The 19,642-nt window shown below is 41.9% G+C and overlaps 1 protein-coding gene across 2 annotated transcripts; it reads left to right on the top strand.

Annotated features, from left to right (window-relative positions):
• The first annotated feature begins 4,116 nt into the window (after positions 1–4,116).
• On the top strand, positions 4,117–18,469 carry P2RY11 (purinergic receptor P2Y11). 2 transcript variants are annotated; one of them, XM_088479874.1, is made up of 2 exons: positions 4,117–4,128; positions 16,933–18,469. In XM_088479874.1, exon 2 carries the CDS (start codon positions 16,971–16,973, stop codon positions 17,916–17,918), a length of 948 nt encoding a protein of 315 aa, XP_088336000.1. In that variant the 5' UTR covers positions 4,117–4,128; positions 16,933–16,970; the 3' UTR covers positions 17,919–18,469. The 2 variants fall into 2 exon arrangements, with proteins under 2 accessions (XP_088336000.1, XP_088335999.1); XM_088479873.1 differs by lacking the exon at positions 4,117–4,128 and adding an exon at positions 5,355–5,448.
• Positions 18,470–19,642: the final 1,173 nt, after the last annotated feature.

Below are 19,642 nucleotides of genomic sequence, written 5' to 3'. Positions count from 1 at the left end.
GAGGCTGGCGGAAAACATGGTCAGACATTGAGGTGCGTAGTGTGAGCAGATTTCTGTGTCTAATGGGAGCATCAGCAGCTGAAATTCATCACCAACTTGTCTAGGTGTACGGTGATAACATCATGTCACGGAAATCGGTTTGGGTTTGGTGCACTGCCTTTGATAATTGCAGGACAGACGTTCAAGATGAGCAGTGATCCAGCCGACCAGGCACGCCCACCACAGATGACAATTTGTGCTGTATTGATTCAGGAGGACAGATGCATTAGAGTTGAAATTGCTGACAAACTGAACATCTCAGCAGGTACTGTGCACAACATCGTTCATGAGCAACTTTGGTACCGACGCAACTCTTAGAGGGCCAAAAAACCAATAGGATGAGATTGTCTCTCATGCACAGCAGTGCATGACGCGCTACCATGAGGAGGGAGAGCAGTTCCTGCAGCGTATTGTTACAGGCGATGAAACGTGTGTGCATCATGTAACACCGGAGATGAAGCATCCATGCGTGACATGGACAGAGGCACCGTCTCCACCTTCAAAGAAATTTAAAACAACTCCATCAGCAAAGAAGGTCATGGCGACCGTGTCTTGGGACCACAAGGGCGTGCTTCATGTTAATTTCCTCACCAAGGGAGATACTGTGAATGATGTCTGCTATTGTGACACATTGAACTGGTTGCGAAGGTTAATTAGTCGAAAACAACCTGTGTTACTGCGAACAGGCGTTATATTGCTGCACAATAATGCCAGGACACAGTCAGCCAACCACATGCGTGGGTTGTTACGGCTATACCATTGGGAGGTACTGACCATCCTCCCTACAGCCCTGACCTGGCACAGAGTGATTTCCATCTATTTGCACCATTGGAGAAGCACCTGTGTGGAAGGTTATTCACAACCAACGGTGAAGTTCAGCAAGTCGCCATGTCCTGGCTTCAGGCTCTTGACACTGATTTCTTATATGCCATGATAGATGCCTTGGTGTACCAATGGAATAAATGCTTAGATAAGTATGGGGACTATGTGTAAAAATAATCTGTACCAAGGCCATACTATTGATTGATTATATGTATATGTACGAGTTAAATACATTTATGCAATAAGAGGTCATGTTACCTTATTTATTGAACCATTCTCATAACAGACAGACACAAAGGTAAGAGGGCCTTGTTCTATAGGGAAATAAGAGTTTGATATATGTGGATAAAAGCTTTATATTGCATATTGGTTCAGCCAGATTGGATATGTAAATATGTGCTTGGTGATCTATATGATCCAGTCACACAGGAATATATTGGCCTGAAGTCATAACGTTGTTCGAATATAGAAAGAGGACACATTGTACGTTTTGTGTTAACTGTGCAGAGAGCAGGTAAGAGGGTGGTCCTGGAATTTGATGAGCTTTCATGAAGAGATGAGTTTTCAGGGACAGCTTGAAGGTTTTTAGGTTAGAAGAAAGACGTTTGCGATAGTGGGAAATGCCTGAAAAAAGTTGACTACCCATTAATTGGAGAAGGTAATGAGTGTGGATGAGAGACGCAGATCTTGTGCATAGCGGAGGGGTCGAGTTGGGAGGTATTTTAAGACAAGTGAAGAGATGTATGTTGGTGCAGTCTTAATGATGGCCTTGTAACATATTATTTATGAAGTGTAATTTTAGTTCAGTTACATTTTGCCTTTCCTGACTGTAGAACCAAACTAATAATATTCTGCTACAAGAGAATGGAGCCTGTGTCCTGTGTACAAATGAACAGATCAAGCAAGCACATGAGATCCACCTTCCACCTCTTGAGGGCATTGCTGCATGTGAAATCAGTCGCCATTTCGATGTTCTGATGTTTTTTTTAACGTTATCAAAATAAATAATTAGCTGTGCGAGGTAAGAATTGGCACCCGGCTCATCTCTCTAGATTGCAGTGTTCTGCGCTGATGGAAGATATGTGCACATGCACCTTTTATCTATGATGACAGAAGAGCTCATAAGGTATAAATGATTTGAAGGTCTTAAGCTTGTGTGAGCTCGTGGTCTGCTTAGCTGAGGTGCGTCCCATAGCAAGCCTCTGATTATTTATCTTTATGATGAATATATTCTCTATATAGGATAAGAGCCTTCATCCTAACCTATTGCTCTGTGTTCCTCGCACACTGACTCTTCGCTCTGTTACCCTTGTCTGCCCTTCCCATATAGATTGTATTTGTTCCATGAAGCAAGTGTGTGTGTGTGTGTGTGTGTGTGTGTGTATATATATATAACCATGCGAAGGTGCGGCACTCTCAATAAATAAAACACGACAACTGTGTCTTGCATATCAACGTTTCAGTACATTGATGTACTATCTTCAGGAAGATAGTACGTCAATGTACTGAAACATTGATAACCAAGAAACAGTTGTCGTGTTTTATTTATTGAGAGTGCCGCACCTTCGCATGGTTATACTTTCTTAACGTGAGGGCACCTCTATATATTGTGTCTGTTATTGGGAGTGCCGGACCGCTACTTGACTGTATATATATATATATATATATATATATATATATATATACATACAGTACTTGTAAAGTAAAGTTTTAGGCAGGTATGGAAAAAATGCTGCAAAATAAGAATGCTTTCAAAAATAGAAGTGTTAATAGTTTATTTTTATCAATGAACAAAATATAGCAGCTGCAATTTGCTGATGAATATAGAGAGACCGCGGCAGATATCGGAGATCCCTCCATAGCACATCTGGGGGTTCCTTAATACACGCAGAAAATGGCTATTTTCTGGGAATATCCCACAAATAGTTCGTGATAATTAGGTCCCTAGGTGAGAAACTGGTGTACATGGAGGAAACCTATGAAAGTACAAGTAGGGAGAATATAAAAACTTCAAACAGATAGGCCCCAGGCTGGAGCGGACTTCATGACCCCAGTGCAGTAACAGCCACTGAGCCACTGAGCTGGAAACATGCTGGTATTTTAATTGGCCAGACGGAATATGTTTGTGTGTCAGGAAATACAGAGATAAGCGCCACCATAAAACGCTGCGTAATATGTGTGCGCTGTATAAATATCTGTACATAAATAAATAAATGAACACACGCTTTTTGCACCTTCTGTTGCCGTAGCTTACCAGGAGCCACCTCTCCACCATATCTGGCCATCTGGTTTGTAGTAAGCATCTGCCGGCAGGGTGGGGATTGGACCATGTGTAAACACTGAGTGCTGGGGGAAGGGGTCAGAAATATGTGAGGAATTTAGCCCCCTGGTGATGTCCTGATTAAACCTATTCTGTACAGTGTCTCTTCTGTCCTGTCTCTGTGTGTACCTGTCTTACACACAGTAGCAGTGACACAGGCTCAGGAAGTACTCTGCCTCTTAGTGTCTGGTTATAAGCACTGCTAACATGCAGAATTCACACATTATCCAGCACCGTTACCATCCTGCCACAATAATACCTCTATACTTGCTAGGGACTATAGATTGTGAGCTCCACTGGGGCAGGGACTGATGTGAATGGTGTAATATTCTCTGTAAAGCGCTGCGGAATATGTGATGCGCTATATAAACAACTGGCAATAAATAAATTTAAAAAAATACACAAAATTGTATTGATTAGGTGTAAAAATATATATTTGTTTACCGTTGAAAATAAAATCTCTGCCAACAAATCTGTTCAGGATTTCTTTTTTTGTATTACAGTATTTAATTTAGATTTAAAAGAAAACAGATCATCAATTAATGTGTAATTTATATTGCTCCTATCTCCAACTTGTTGCCTTGTATACTTGACAAGCTGCCAATGGTGCTGTTTCTATCCTAGTGATTCAATGAAGCAAGGAGGAAAGGTTTGTACAAAACAATACAAGCTAGGGATGGCCAATGAAGATTTAATCATCGATGGTATGAAACCATCGACAGGGCAACCATTGATGGCTTCATTCACTGATGGTCATCCCTGCTCTATTACTCACAGGGCAGCAGGCCAATTAGAGATGGGGGCAGGGCTTTGTGGGTCACATCGGGGGTGGAGTTAGGCTCCACATCTCGGTGTCAAGTAGAAAGAAAAACAACAGGGGGCTCTGTACAATTGATGGCAGAGAACCACTGGATCTCCTCTATTGATGGCAAAAGCATCTACCATCGGTGGGTAACCATTGTATGTTCAGCACTGCCTAATAAAGAGTTTGACTTAATGGGGGTTGGATACTATGGGTCTTATTCAGAGCTAGAAACAAGTGTAATGGAGCGTACACACGGTCAGATTTGTCAGACTTGTCAGATTTGTCAGATGAACGATTGAACGATTAAACGATCTGAACGATTTGAACGATTTGACCAAAGTTTTGAACGATTTGAACGATTGAACGATTTTTGACTGCATTAAAATGAATGGAATCGTCCAAGTCTGACTGCAAACCCATCAGATGTCAGATATCGTTATCTGACAAACGGGAACGCGCATCGTTGATCGTCCATCGTTCAGGCATGTCAGATATGAACGTTTTTCCTTCAGATATGAACGACTGAACGATTTTTAAATCGTTATCGTTCATATCTGAAGGAAAAATCTGATCGTGTGTATGCACCATAAGGTGAACATTTATCTGTCTGAACATGTGATTTATTTGCAATATGTGTCTTTTCACAATATTTTTTCTGTCTCAAGTATGACTGGCGACTCTCTCCAACTAGGGGTCTGAGACCGGGGCTGGGAGTGGGCGTGAGAGCGACTGACTCAGAATAGGATGCAGAGATTCGACTTTGTAAAAAATGGCAAATTGGGATTATGTTTCAGACTGATGGGGGAGGTGTATCAAACCTTGGAGAGAGATAAAGTGGAGAGAGATTCTGAATAAGGACCTATAAGTGAGATCTGCTGTAACACATGGACCACTCAACAAACATAAGCTAGGATTGGTTCAGTACGAGTTGGATTAATGAAAGCTGAAGTATGATTGGCTGCTGCAGGCTCCTGTGTATATGAGCTTAGCATCATCAAACTATTATTGTAATGTCTATTCCATAAGCAGTGTTGGATATTATTCAGGGTTTGTTTGTGACTTTATCATTAGTGAACAGACTATAAAAGTGTTTTTGTCATCACTTATGAAAAGTATCTTTGTGTGCACAGGTCCCCGGGCTCTGTGTGAGGTGGCACACCATGCCCGTCTGGGTTCCGGATAACACTTCCTCCATTAGAGACTATTTGTAGAAATTGTGCTTATTTCTGCCAGGACAGGGCACAGGAAGATGTAGGGGGGAGGACAGATGTGAACATGTGCTGGGAGACTGGGGGGGAAGTGGGCGGGTGGACTGGAATCACACTGACAAACACAGTAGGTGGAGGAACACAGAGATCTGCAGCTTATACCAGTGAGGAAGTAACCACAGAGAACCCAAAACTCATATATAACACAGCGAGGAGAGAGTGTGCAGACTGGGGCAGGAGTGGCCCTCTGGACAGTAAGTGATGCGATGGGGGGCAGAGGGCAAGGGTCAGGGTGTCATGGGGGCTGTGAAAGTTTTACTAATATTCCCATTTAACTATCTACAATCAGTGTTGATAAGTAATTATATAGTATGTGGAGAGAAGGGGAGACAGCCAATACATGTATTTTGTTACACACTGACACGTATTACTAATTACTAACTAGTGCAAATTGGCTCTTTATTAAATATATTAATTGGTTGCTGTGTAAATCTGCAAATCACATTATTATTATTATTATTATTATTACAGTGTCACTGACTTTGTAATACTACTGAGTAACCCAATGATAAAGCACAGACACATTTATAGAGTTAATAAAATAAAAGGTGCTCTGTATAACCTGATGCTGTCCTATATATAGAACCTTGCTGCTGACAACTGATGGGTTATGTCAAAAAACATAAAATATGTAAATAGTGTCTGCGCTAGTATCTATATAAATTTCCAAGGCTGTTAAAATAACAATATTATTTATTCATCATACATATGAACTACAGTTCACCTTATTAAAATAAATAAACAATAAATACCGTTGCCATATCTCCCAGCTTGAATTGAGAATGCTACAATGTAACTAAAGCACAAGATAAACACATAAGGTGCATACACACACAACGATTTTGTTACCAACGATTTTATGAATGGTTTAAAGGTACGTACACACTGGGCGATTAAAGTGGACGACTGAACGATAACGATATCGTTATCATTCAGTCATCCACTTTATCGTCCGTTTTTAACAACAAAACGATGAACGATAACGACGATGCGCATTCCCGCGGGTCATTATCGTTCATCGGGTAAACATGCAGGCCAACCGGGCGATATTGTTAGGTTGCTGCATGTTGGGGAATGGGGAGAGAGCCCGGCGCTGAACGATATCGTTAATTATATCGTTCAGCGGGTGTGCTCAATGTCATGAACGACACTGAGCACACCCTGCCGGGGACACACTACACGATATCGCTCAGGGAGCATATCGTCTAGTGTGTACGCTCCTTATCTGTCAGATTTTTAAAAGTGTAATGAACGATTTTTTTGAACTACAAATGATTTTTGCATATTCCCTTAATGAAAATCGTTCAGTTGGTCAGTCTGACTGAACTACAAACGTGAACGCGCATGAACGATAATCGTTCATCGTTTTAAAGAGGCCTATACATTAGCAGATCTTTCTGAAAGACAAAAGATTATCTATTGAAAATTCCTGGGGCTGCTGTGACAGATATCTGTCATGTACATGACAGATTTTTGCAAACGACGAACTATATTGCATGACATCATTCTGGGAGTGGATTTTTTTTTCTATTTTGTTTCTATTCATTTTCATTGAAAGAATCGTTCGTCGTTTACCGCGACAGATATTTCTAATATCTGTCAGCGATAAACGATAATTGACCAACATGTTGGAGAGACAAAAGACCAAATTTGTTGGCCGCGGGAGTGCGCATTTTTATCGTTTAGAGCCTATCCATTAGCAGATAAATTGAACGACTGAACGATAAATCGTTCATCATTCAAATTTATCTGCTAATGGATAGGCCCCTTTACAATTTTTTCAACGATTGAATGATAAACGATGTCGTTATCGATAATCGTTCAAACAATCGTGTGTATGCACCTATAGGGTTTAAAATACCAACATCTAGTGATAATAATGGTATAATTCACAATGGTATAATGTCACAATGTAAAGACAAAAAATAAAGGCACTTCCAGCACATAGAAATGTCTTGACATAAATGGTATATAGGACCTCATTCAGAGTCAGTTGCCGATGCGCTCGTAACCGACTCGATGGTCAGGCCTGCGGCCGCACTGCGTGTGCGCAAGCCCCGGAGCGACAGAGAAACTCTCTCGCTCCGGAGCTCGTTACCAAAGGGGCGGCTGTTGATGTTGATCGACAGCTTGCCCCGTTTGTTAGGTGGGCCGGTATGGTGGTTTCCAAAACGGAGGCGTTCCTTAACGAACGCCTACCGTTTTGTGGGCGGCTGCACTGACATCATCAGTGATGTCAGTGGGGAGTTTCCTGCTCCATCATAGCAGAAAGCTCCCTGGGGCTTACGAGTGCCCAGACCAAAACTTAGGGTCTGGTTGTAAGCCCCGATGGTCGCGATGGTGATGACCATCGCGACCATCAACCTGGTCAGTCGTTAAGCTGTGGGTGGTAACCCACAGCTTAACTAACAACCAGGAGGCCGCACATCAAAAATGAAGTGGCCGCCCTCATTCAGAGAGAGTGATCGCTTCTTGCGACCACATCTGAATGAGGGTCATAGTCACCAATTGAGGAAGCGGTTTGAGGTGCCCGTAGAAAGTCCCCCAATAATCGGTCTCCTCTGTGTGAGTGAGTAGCTATTTCGTCTTTGGCTTGCAAGAATGTGTTGAGTCCCGGTTTTTGTTACGCTCCGGTGTATGGCTTGTGGTCGTGCCGCAACTGCAGCTTCCAACCCGGCCAGGTAAGTAATTGCTAGAGCGTGCTTAATAGCACAAGAAGACAAGCATCAACAAAGGTCCCACGTCCAACATGTGGGATAGAGTAGGGGACTTCCTCCTGCGGTCCAGATCGTGCTGGAGCTGTATAGACCCCACAGGTCTGGGAGGTCAGCGATGCCGCTTGGTAACCATAGAGGGTTGCATAAGAATGGCACAAGGTTATTGGTCAGGCAAAACAATCCACAGCATATACCTTGATGCGTTTCTCCCCTCTCCCAGGGTTTTTTTTCAAAAGGCAGTGTAGTGAATATTAATTGGTTGCTGTGTAAATCTGCAAATCACATTATTAATTATTATTATTATTATTATTATTATTATTATTATTACTACACAGTATCACTGACTTTGTAATACTACTGAGTAACCCAATGATAAAGCACAAAGACACATTTATAGAGTTGAGATAATACACAGCACTGTGCAATGATACAATAGCTTATACCAATATTTATTATACTGAGCAGGAATAATATGTCAGTAAACATAATGCTAGTATGACTTGCCAGGTGCACGTTATAATTATTTCGCACTGCACATGCATTTGCATTGCAGTGCCCCTGCGTGAACCAGACACTGTGATTGGGACTGTGATTGCAGGGGATATGCAGACCCATTGCATAGTGATTGACAGGAAGTGCCGTTTGTGGGTGATGACTGGGGGGGGTGGTCGGGCAAACGCAGGTGTGCCAGTGCGTTTCAGCTGCGTTACATGGGCATGCATAAATTAGCCACTGCGATACCATACGCAGCCTGAGGCCCCATAGCGTACGCTGAAGTCAACAGTTCCTGAGTGAGGTCTGACCTGCCCTAACTGTGCGTATGGGTCCAATGTTACTCGATGTCACCGATTATTTTGCTATGTTCCCCTAGTATATGGATGTGAGTAAGGGGAAGTGGACGTCATTATGTCAGGCTGCGATCACAATGCGAATGCAAACATTTACATATCACAGCTGATATTAGCAATTGCGTTGTGTGTGTATAAGCAGAATAATAGCGATCCGTAGTGAATCAGGCCCTATGAGCACTTCTCTTCATACAAACAGAAACCGAGACTTACATGCAGTATAGACACCAAAATACACAGAGCAAGAATGGCAACCACATACAGATATAGAGAAGTGCTACTGTGCAATTGCCTGTGTACTCAGTAAGGGCTCAGTGCAATTGGGAAGGTCTATGTTGCGCAATTAAAGTGCGGAGTCTGCTGGACTTGTGGGTTTCTTTTTCACAGTCCCATAGGGAAGAGTACAAAAGATTGGGCAGGAAAGGGAGCGAGTTCCGCTGCCATTGCTGATATTTCAACGCCCTTGCAATGGCAACACGCCCCCCTAGCCCTTAACTGAATTCATGCCTAATACTGATGGACTGCTAAGAAGTATCCAAAATGCACAATACCCATTTTGGTTCATCTACAACTCCTGCAGCTAAATATGACAGCACCAATCCTGGGATTTCCGGGATTGCAGTTCGGTCGGGCAGAGCTGAGCATTTAGCTCAGAGTCAGACACGTTGCCCCAGCCCGGGCAGGGGTCACACTGCACAGCCCACGCCAGCCTGACTCCCACCTCTTCAACAACCCCAGTGAGGTGACATGACACTGAATGTCATGGCCGCATGGTGAGTGACACAGTTAGTCGCTGCTGGGTACCACTACATGTGATAGTGAGTGTGTGGGATGGCCCTGGTCTGCCAAAGCTAAGTGGACTGATTGATGCTGCCTGAAGCTGAGACTGTGCTGCTTCAGCTGGAGTGGAGGGTAAATAAATTGAATGTGTGGGGAGGGGGTGCCATCCTGTGGGAGGATGGGGGGGGATGAAAGTTTTTTTTTTTACCTGTGGGGCTGGGGGAATAGAATCCAGAGAATCCCAGGATTGAGATTTTTTTTCAATCCCGGGATTGAAAAAATGAGGTGGGATTGGATTCCCTAATTTTAGCTTCAGTCTTGCACCTTCTTCACAGAAAAATCTACTTTTTTAATAACAATTTTAAAACTGCTAATACACTCTTACTTAAAATAACTTTTTGGAGACACCAAACTGAACGACCACAGCAGATGGTGGTTTCATCCACAAGGACCTCTGAAGGGGTAAATTTACTAAAGTGAGAGTTTTTAGAAGTGGAGATGTTGCCCATAGCAATATGCGGACCCGACCCTCAGTTTTGTCATTCTCCTTACAGCATACCTTCCAACTCTCCCTATTTAGGCACAACAGTCTCAATTATAATGGCTTGTGATGTCCCACCAGTTAGGACTTTGGTTCCAACTGCTGCAATGCCGGGAGGTATGTCCTGCTCACTACCAGTTTGGTAGAGGAGTCATCAGGAGAGGGAAGGGGTGTTTTCGACAACCTAGCCCTTCAGAAGTGCTAAACACACTCCAGGTTGATGTGGCCAAAACCCAACCAATGATATGATCACATCCCTGATCCCCTATTCATATGGGGGTGGGGGTAGCAGTATCCTAATTCCAACAAACAGACTGTTGGCACTCAGGGGTAAATTTACTAAAGTGAGATCTTTTAGAAGTGAGTTTTAGAAGAGATGTTGCCAATAGCAACCAATCAGATTCTAGTTAATATTTAACTAGCACCTTCTAGAAGATAATAGCTAAAATCTGATAGGTTGCTATGGGCAACATCCCCACTTCTAAAAACTCTCACTTTAGTAAATTTACTCCAAGGTGTGCGTGCTCCCCAATGGAAATGTATGTTACGTGTGCTGTTATTCAGCTCCCCGTTGCCATCTGTGTTTTGTCATTAATTAAAAATAAAAAGTGGTCTGTGCTATGTCAAATTTAAGCAGCTCAGTTAAAACAAGGTTAAATATATATATATAAAGAGTAACAAGCGCTATAGGTAAAGAAAGCATAAACTAAAATAATAATAAGTTAATTTAATTTTTCAGATCTTTTTAGAAAGAAATTTAAACAATAAATTAACTTATTTTAATGTGTGCTTTCTTTACCTACAGTGCTCGTTGCTGTTGATATTTGTTTTGTCATTACACCGAATTCATCAGGGACATAGCAGGAAAATTCCAGTACCTACTACACCATAAGTGCCGTTATAAATATAAAAAAGAAGAAAGAAAGAACAGCGCTATGGGTATATGAACCACGCTGGGTTACTTAAAAATATACGCACAAAGCAGTTTATTAAAATAAATAACATTTAACAAAATACCAATATAATCCAAACATATGTATGAAAACATATATTAAAAGAAACAATGACTAAAGCTTGAATTGTGCTATATGAAGTCCATAGACCGGTATATAGGAGGAGAACAGAAAAAGCAGTGTCAATTCTCCTTGTGTGCTGTATATGAGGGTTAGGTATACCCTTTTAAATTATAAAGACACCGTCATTGGATGCAGACAAATATATTCAAGCAAATAAATTAGGTATAATATCCAGCCGATAGGAGATTTGTTACCCAATCCATAAATTAATAAATCGTTCAGTCCCTGCTTTCGGGAAATTCTTGCTACAATGTTGCAGGTGGACGGTGGATCAGGGATGTCCTCCAAATAGTGCTGGTCTGGGTGTGCAGTAGTCCCCAATGGGTGTCTACTTGGGGGCTCAACTTATTCAAATATGGTACGGCCCACCAGGGCCTTAACTAGGGTGGTGGGACACCACACGGGGCACCACAGGGTAGGGGGCGCTGTTCGGGCCTGTACATTTTTAGTTTATAATCAGTCTCACTTGTAGCTTCCTCTTCGTTTATCCCTGGCATCTCCTGGCCGCCACTAACTCCTTTCTGGCCGACTACCCCTCAGTTTGGCAACCCCCAAGCACCTTCAATTACATCCTCTTTTATTAACTCACACATTTCAAAATACTGTCATACCCGAGACTCAAACCTATAACGTCTCACATGGCAGTCAGACACTTTACTCATAGCTCTATCTGCACCACAATTTCTCATAGCAGCCCTGAACACAGCCACCAATTTCTGACGCTGGTGTTACCAGCACACCTTGAGTATCCTTTCTGGTGAGTTCAGGTGACGGTGTAGGATACATACACTGATCTCCCGGCCGCTGATATTTGCTGCATATACACTACAAGCAGCATTCTATCTATACCTTCAGTCATTGATCTACACTGCCGGCTCCAGGCTTGTGCACGGCTGTTCTGATGGACAAATCCTGCTTCACCAGCGCTCTCCTACATCTACAGCTGGGGAGTTATACTGCATAATTATTGTGTATCATCACTGCAGCCATTGGATTTACACCTGAATAACTGGCACAAAGGGATCCGGTACCCCTTAATAATCGTACGGGACAAATCAGGTTTGTCATGGCCCCTCCCCATGAGGCAATGCCTATTTTTCAGATGCACATCTTATGTCCCTATTGAAAAATGGGGGGGGGACCAATGCATTTTCTGGCCCAGGACCCCAAAAAGTCTAATTACGGCTCTGCAGCCCACATCTTCCTCAGGATCCACCGTCCACCTGCAACATTGTAGTGAGAATTTCCTGCCAGCAGGGACTACCCTGATGGTATATTACACCTCACTGCTGGATCATCACACACCCCTGACAAAGTCTGTTTGTGACGAAACTTGTTGGGCCTTCCCATTGATTTGGTCGGGTTATTGCAAGCTGCTATTAAGGACTTGTCTGGAGCAGTATCTGCCTGCTGAGGTATCAGAGTTGCATGCTGAGTCAGGAGTTTGTAATGGGATGCAGTTAAAATACCAACGGAGGGGATTCCGGCGGCCAGAATCCTTACACCTATCAGAATCTCGGCGCCAGCATCCCGAAGGTAATTAGCAGGGTTAGGGTGCAGGGAAGGAGAGGTTAGGGTAGGGAGAGGGTTAGTATTCTTTCTCTCTTGGGATGCCAGCGTTGGGATTCTTTACGATATATACTCGTAAAATAGAGAGAGAAAGTCATAGAAGGGTCATTCAGCTTTACCTAATCTCTAAAAACCTTAATACTTTTGTAAGTGTGGATGCTGCCGATGTGCTCAGTGCCACACCACGGTGGTGGGAGGTGATATAACCAATACATTTATAACACTGTGAAGAATGCGGATAGATGGTATATACACTTGTTCAGGACATTTAAAAACAACACAAAGTGTAAAAGGAAGGAGGTGTTGAGGTGAGGTGTTAGGGAGATATGACCACAGGAACCCATATAACTAAATTCTAAACGTTATTTAGTTTTGTCTGGTTTGTGGGTGTTGCTGGCGCTTCCTCTACAAAAGTGACTTTTACCATCTTTAGTTACAAATTAACATTTTCTAATCTAATGTATGTTTAAAAAAACCCATACTTACATAACCTAGTCTCAAAGCAAGTCCTATCCTTCTCTGTAAACCTCATCCATAAAACCAAATACAGACAGATGGCTAGTCACGTCCTGCACAATAGGACGTGTATTGTATTGTATTGTATTGTACTGTAAGTCAACCTATTTGTTTATGTACTTTGTAAGGCGCTGCGGAACACTTGTGGCGCCATATAAATAAATTATAATAATAATAATAGAACCAGTTATAACTACTACTATGATATCAACATTAAACTTATAATGACTACTATCATCACTAAACATAATTTATACCAGGATGTCAGCATTAAACTCATAACAGCATCACTAAACGTATAACTCAGTGTTGGGTAACCTTGACACTCCAGCTGTTATGGAACTACATAACCCAGCATGCACTGCTACAGTTTTGCTATTAGGGCATGCTAAAACTGTGGCAGGGCATGCTGGGATATATAGTTCCACAACAGCTGGAGTGTCAAGGTTAGCCAACACTGGTATAACTGGTACAGGTTGAGTCTCCCATATCCAAATGTTACGAAATACGGAATATTTTTAGCATGACTGAGATAAGGGCTTATCTAGTGACCGTAGCCTAGATATTGTGTTCACTTATTGAATGTACTAGGCAAACAGGCAGCATGAAAAGCCATATAACTGTTATTAAGAAATCAAGGGCACCTGCAATCTCTTAATTACCTAATATACCTATAACTGCTAAATTATGCCGAAAGTGTCCTGAGATAGGTATCAGTGGTGGGGGTGATCTTATATATTGTTCAGGAGAAACCTGTATGCTCTTCATACAATAACTCATAGCTAATACATCAGCAATAAACATATTACTACTACTATGACATCACAACTACAAGTATAACTACTTCTATGACATCATCATTAAACTTATAGATTTAATGATGACATCAAAGTACCAGTTATAAGTTAAATGATGTCAATTGATGGCACAACTATCTCCTCTAGCCCCAAAGTGTACTGTCTTGGAGCTATCCTGGACTCCTCCCTCTCCTTCAACCCACATATCCTGATCTCTCACAGTCCTGTTTTGTTTTCATCTTAAAAATATTTCCAAGATTAGACCCTTTCTCACCCAGGATGCCACTAAAACCCTCATACACTCACTGGTCATCTCCAGATTGGACTACTGTAACCTCCTCCTATCTGGCCTCCCCAAATCCCATCTCTCTCCTCTCCAGTCTGTCCTTGATGCCGCTGCTCGGCTCATCTTCCTCTCAAAATGCTCTGTATCTGCCTCCCCTCTCCTACAAGCCCTCCACTGGCTCCCCTTACCTTTTATAACCCAATTTAAGGTTCTCACACTCACTTGCAAAGCCCTCACCCATTCCTCTCCCATTTACATCTCGGATCTCATCTCCCTTCACTCTCCTGTCTGCCCTCTTCGTTCAACAAATGCACGCTGCCTCTCATGTCAATCCTCCCACTCGCGCCTCCAAGATTTTGCCTGCGCTGCTCCCCACCTTTGGAACTCTCTCCCTCTTCCCATCAGACTCTCCACCTCTCTACAATTCTTCAAACGGGCTCTCTAGACCCACTATTTCATCAAAGCCTTCCAGCTCTCACCTTAACTTGCTGCTACATACTCCTTCCTCCCTGCCTACCCCATCTGTGTCACCCCTGTTAGTCTGTCCCTCCCCCTTAGAATGTAAGCTCCTATGAGCAGGGCCCTCTACCCTCTTTTGCTTCTCCTTACTCTACCTTCATCTACTTCTTACTCTCTACCAGGGCACCTAACACTTGGTTGCTTTGCATTGTTGCTTATCTGGGTGTTATGGTCGCAAATGTAGCAATGTATTTTATCCATGTCTGTAATGTATTGTATTGTACTGCACTGTAAATCAATCTATTTGTTTATGTACTTTGTAAGGCGCTGCAGAACACTTGTGGCGCCATATAAATAAACGATAATAATAATAATCTACTTCTTACTCCCCACTAGGGCACCTAACACTTGGGTACTTTGCTCTGTTGCTTATCTGGGTGTTATGGTTGCGAATGTAGCAATATATATTATTCATGTCCTGTATTGTATTGTACTGTATTGTACTGTAAGTCAACCTATTTGTTTATGTACTGTGTAAGGCGCTGCGGAACACTTGTGGCGCCATATAAATAAATTATAATAATAATAATAGAACCAGTTATAACTACTACTATGACATCAACATTAAACTTATAATGACTACTATCATCACTAAACATAATTTATACCAGGATGTCAGCATTAAACTTATAACAGTATCACTAAACGTATAACTGGTACAGGTTGAGTCTCCCATATCCAAATATTCTGAAATACGGAATATTTCTAGCATTACTGAGATAATGAAATTTTTGCTTTTTGATGGTTCAATGTGCACAAACTTTGTTTAAGGCACAAAATTATAAAAAATATTGTATAAAATTACCTTCAGGCTTTGTGTATAAGGTGTATATGAAACATAAAGAATTTCATGTATGTACACAAACTTTGTTTGAGCTACAAAATTATTGAAAATATTTGATAAAATGACCTGCAGGCTGTGTGTATAAGGTTTATATAAGCCTAAATGCATTCCGTGTTTATATTGTGTCCCATTCCCAAGATATTTCATTATGATATGCAAATATTCCAAAATACGGAATATTCCGATATCCAAAATTCTCCTAGTCCCGAGCATTTTGAATATATTTGAGCCTGTACTGTGAAATCATCATTAAGCTATTAACTACTACAATTGCATCATCATTCAACTTATAGCCACTACCATCATGACTCACTATAAGTTGTACCAGGACATCAGCATTAAGCTCATAGAAGTCTTATTATGATGACATCAGCTCTAAACTTATAACCATTACTATGATATCACAATTATACGTAAAATTGGTACTATGACATCTCAGCTGAACTTATAATATAAACTGTGTTGTGACATCACTATTGCCATTTTGAATACAAAACACTAAATATTGTAGACATGTGGTCAGGCCAAAGACCAAATGCATATTCATTATAATAGCCATGAGTTGCATGACTCAATAGGAAAACTTACAGGGAGGGAAGGAGAACAGCAGTGAGGACTGGGCTGGCTTTCCTGTGATGCCTGTTCCCTCGCCCCTGTGTGTGTGTGTGTGTGGTGTGGTGTGGTGTGGTGTGGTGTGGTGTGTTTGCCATGGGAAATCTTGTGGTTGCATGTATATGTAGTTTTTGGACACAATACAAAGTGTCAGTCATATGACTCTGGTCATTGTGTAGCTGAGTAACCAATTTGCAGGAAGTATCCTCTCTAGGCTGGCAGTGCCCAAAAGCAGCATTAACTACATAAAGGGCTGTGTAGGCATTGCTATACACTGGTGGCCATTTACAAAGTTCTAAAGGGCGCAAATACAGCTTTGAACCTATCTGTGTGCCACAATTTGCACAAAGGTGACTAGATTGCAGCACACTATGCCCATATTGGTGTAGGATCAGACACAGGAAGAAGGGAAGATATGGGCAGAGGGAAGAAGTTTTCACAAGAGAATGGAGAAGGCACCCTGGTGTGGAGCGGCGCATAAACGAAATAACCATGTCACATATAATGCCACTATAGAGTGTAACCGTGTGTGTATTCCTGTATGCAGGACTAACTCTCTATCTCTGTATGCAGGACCCCTCACAACCCTCCATGCAGAGGAACGCCACCACATGGCGGACATGAAGTGCAACGCCACCTCCTTCTCTCATGTCCAAATTAACTATCTGGCTCCGGTGTACGGGGTGGAGTTCTTTCTGGCTGTGCTGGGAAACGGGTTTGCCATCTGGTTACTGGGGCCTGGAGGATCCAGGAACCCTCACGCCGGCATCATCTTCTCTCTTAACTTGGCAGTGAGTGACCTGGCGTATGCATTGTCGCTGCCTCTCCTAGCGGCCTACTATGCCATGAAGAAGAACTGGATCTTTGGCCTGGGCTTGTGTAAAGTGGAACGCTACCTTTTCAACTGTAACCTCTACGGAAGCATCTTCTTTATAACTTGCATCAGTGCCAACCGCTGCCTGGGTATAGTCTACCCGCTTTATGCCAGGGGCCGTGTGGAGAGTAAGCATGCTAAACTGGCCAGTGTGGCTGTATGGGTGATGGTCGCCATCATTTCAGCCCCTGTATTTGCATTCTCAACGTTAAACAGGGAACATAATGTGACAGAGTGCATAGGAACAGCTATAGACAGCAAGCTGGGGGCATACTTGCCATACAGCCTATTCCTTGCCGGCTTTGGATGTGGCCTACCATTTATTATCACCCTTCTGTCTTACATTGGCATAGCACGGGCAGTATGGAAAAGCCATGGGCTAGAGCCAAGGGAGAAGAGGAAGGTGGTCACAATGGTGTGCGTGGTGGTGGCACTCTACTCCGTCTCCTTCCTGCCCTATCACATTTTGAGGAACATCAACCTCTTTAACAGACTAAAACCAAAACCAAACTGTAAGTGGTCTTCCCACATACATTCCGCTTTCCAGATAACCAGGGCACTAGTGGCTTTAAACCCTTGCGTCCACCCACTGCTATACACATCGGTCATGGACAACGTCAGGGCAAGACTTGGCTGCGGCCAGGTCCAGGCACAGGACAAAGCTCAGGAGAACGTCCGACTGTGAGCTAGTAGGTGATGGCAATGTACTGTGAGAGCCACAGAATCAATCTAAAACCTTGGAAATAGATAAAAAAGTGACCTCGCACCAGTCAACGTCAGGATGAGAAAAGCATCTAGAAGAAACAGAATTTAATAAAAAAGGATGTATCCACAAAGCTACACCAATGACAGAGCCCAGTGCTTTATAACTGAGCAGATCATGTATAGAATGGTGCCCAATGCACTCTGTCCTCTTGAGCGTTTTTTCAGCCAATCTAATAAAACTGTACAGAGGGGCAAAAGGGCAAAACCATTGTGAAACATATTATAAACCTGGGTGCATGCTCCCCTCCAACATCAGCGAATGTACCTGATATTGATACACGTATGTGACCCTAACACAAATGACATGCCCAAAATTGCGCGGTCATCTGCCAACCTCAATAACCAGCCATGTGATTGACTAGCCACACTGAGTGCCGAAAAGCCAAAACTGACAAAACTTGTCATCACATGTGGCCTAACTGAAAACGGATCCTATTGTGTGGCAAAAACCAGCATGTCTGGGCAATGTAACTTTACGTACAGTACAAATAAAAAAATATTTTTAAAGCTAAGGGAGTTATTTATTATTTTCAGAGGAAAACTGGGTAAGTTGTACTCAAGAAGATCACTCATCTTTTGATATTTTAAATAAACCCCACACGGCTGTATCAGCCTAGGCATAATCAGTTTAAAATGGTCAATAAAAAAAAGAAGAACAGTAAATTATAATATAGATTGCATCTTTTTTGAGGAAAACTGTCATTTTGTTGACAGTGAATTTGTGGCTGGCACCATCAATACACGGGTGTAGTGTTACAGCATTTTAACAGTGTCGGCATTATACCTTTAAACTTGATACTTAACAATCATGTTTAAAAAGTTACAATGCTGGCACTGTTAAAATGCTGTAAGTAACATTACAACCGTGTCTGCATTACGTAACTGGCATTTTGCCATCCACATATTCATTGTCGTATGTATGCTTTTTTTTTGTTTAAATGTAAACTTTAAAAGTGAGCAAATGCAAAATAAAAAACCCAAAATGAAACTCCCACCAAAGGAAGTCAATCTTTACAAGTACATTGGTGGATGTAACTATTGTTTTCAAGTTGCACTTTACTAATGTGGTTTTTAACCATTGACTATACCTGTTCTTGAACAATAAAACTGCACTACATACAGCCTAGCCTGTACAGGTTTTCCACCACCTACACAACATAATTACAACAAAGCACTGACTACACTGTATAAACTTGAATCAGGGTTGGAAAAAAAAAAATATATTATTTTTTTTTTAAATAAAACAAAAAAAACAATATAAACCATTTTTTTTATTTACACTGTTTTTTTTTAAAACCAGTTTTATTTACATTAATGTTTTAATGAAAAAAAAAATGGAATCCTGCATATTATATTAATACTGTGAAACATTGTATTGCTATGTATTAGAACAGAGGTTCCCAAACGCGGTCCTCAAGGCTTCCCAACAGTTCAAGTTTAAAGCTGCATACACACACAACGATTTTTTGACCGATCATCATTAAACGATATCGTTTAACGATAATCGTTTGAAAAAATCGTTCACTTTCTGAGTCAAACGATGAATGATCATCGTTATGCGCGTTCACGTTTGTAGTTTGTAGTTCAGTCAGACTTGTCAACCCAACGATTTTCAGTAAGGGAATATGCAAAAATCATTTGTAG

Source organism: Taudactylus pleione, unplaced genomic scaffold, assembly GCF_031769625.1.
Source record: "Taudactylus pleione unplaced genomic scaffold, aTauple2 ptg000248l, whole genome shotgun sequence".
Classification (NCBI taxonomy): domain Eukaryota; kingdom Metazoa; phylum Chordata; class Amphibia; order Anura; family Myobatrachidae; genus Taudactylus; species Taudactylus pleione.
Note: the sequence above shows the minus strand (reverse complement) of the source record. Positions and strands in the feature narration are given on the sequence as shown.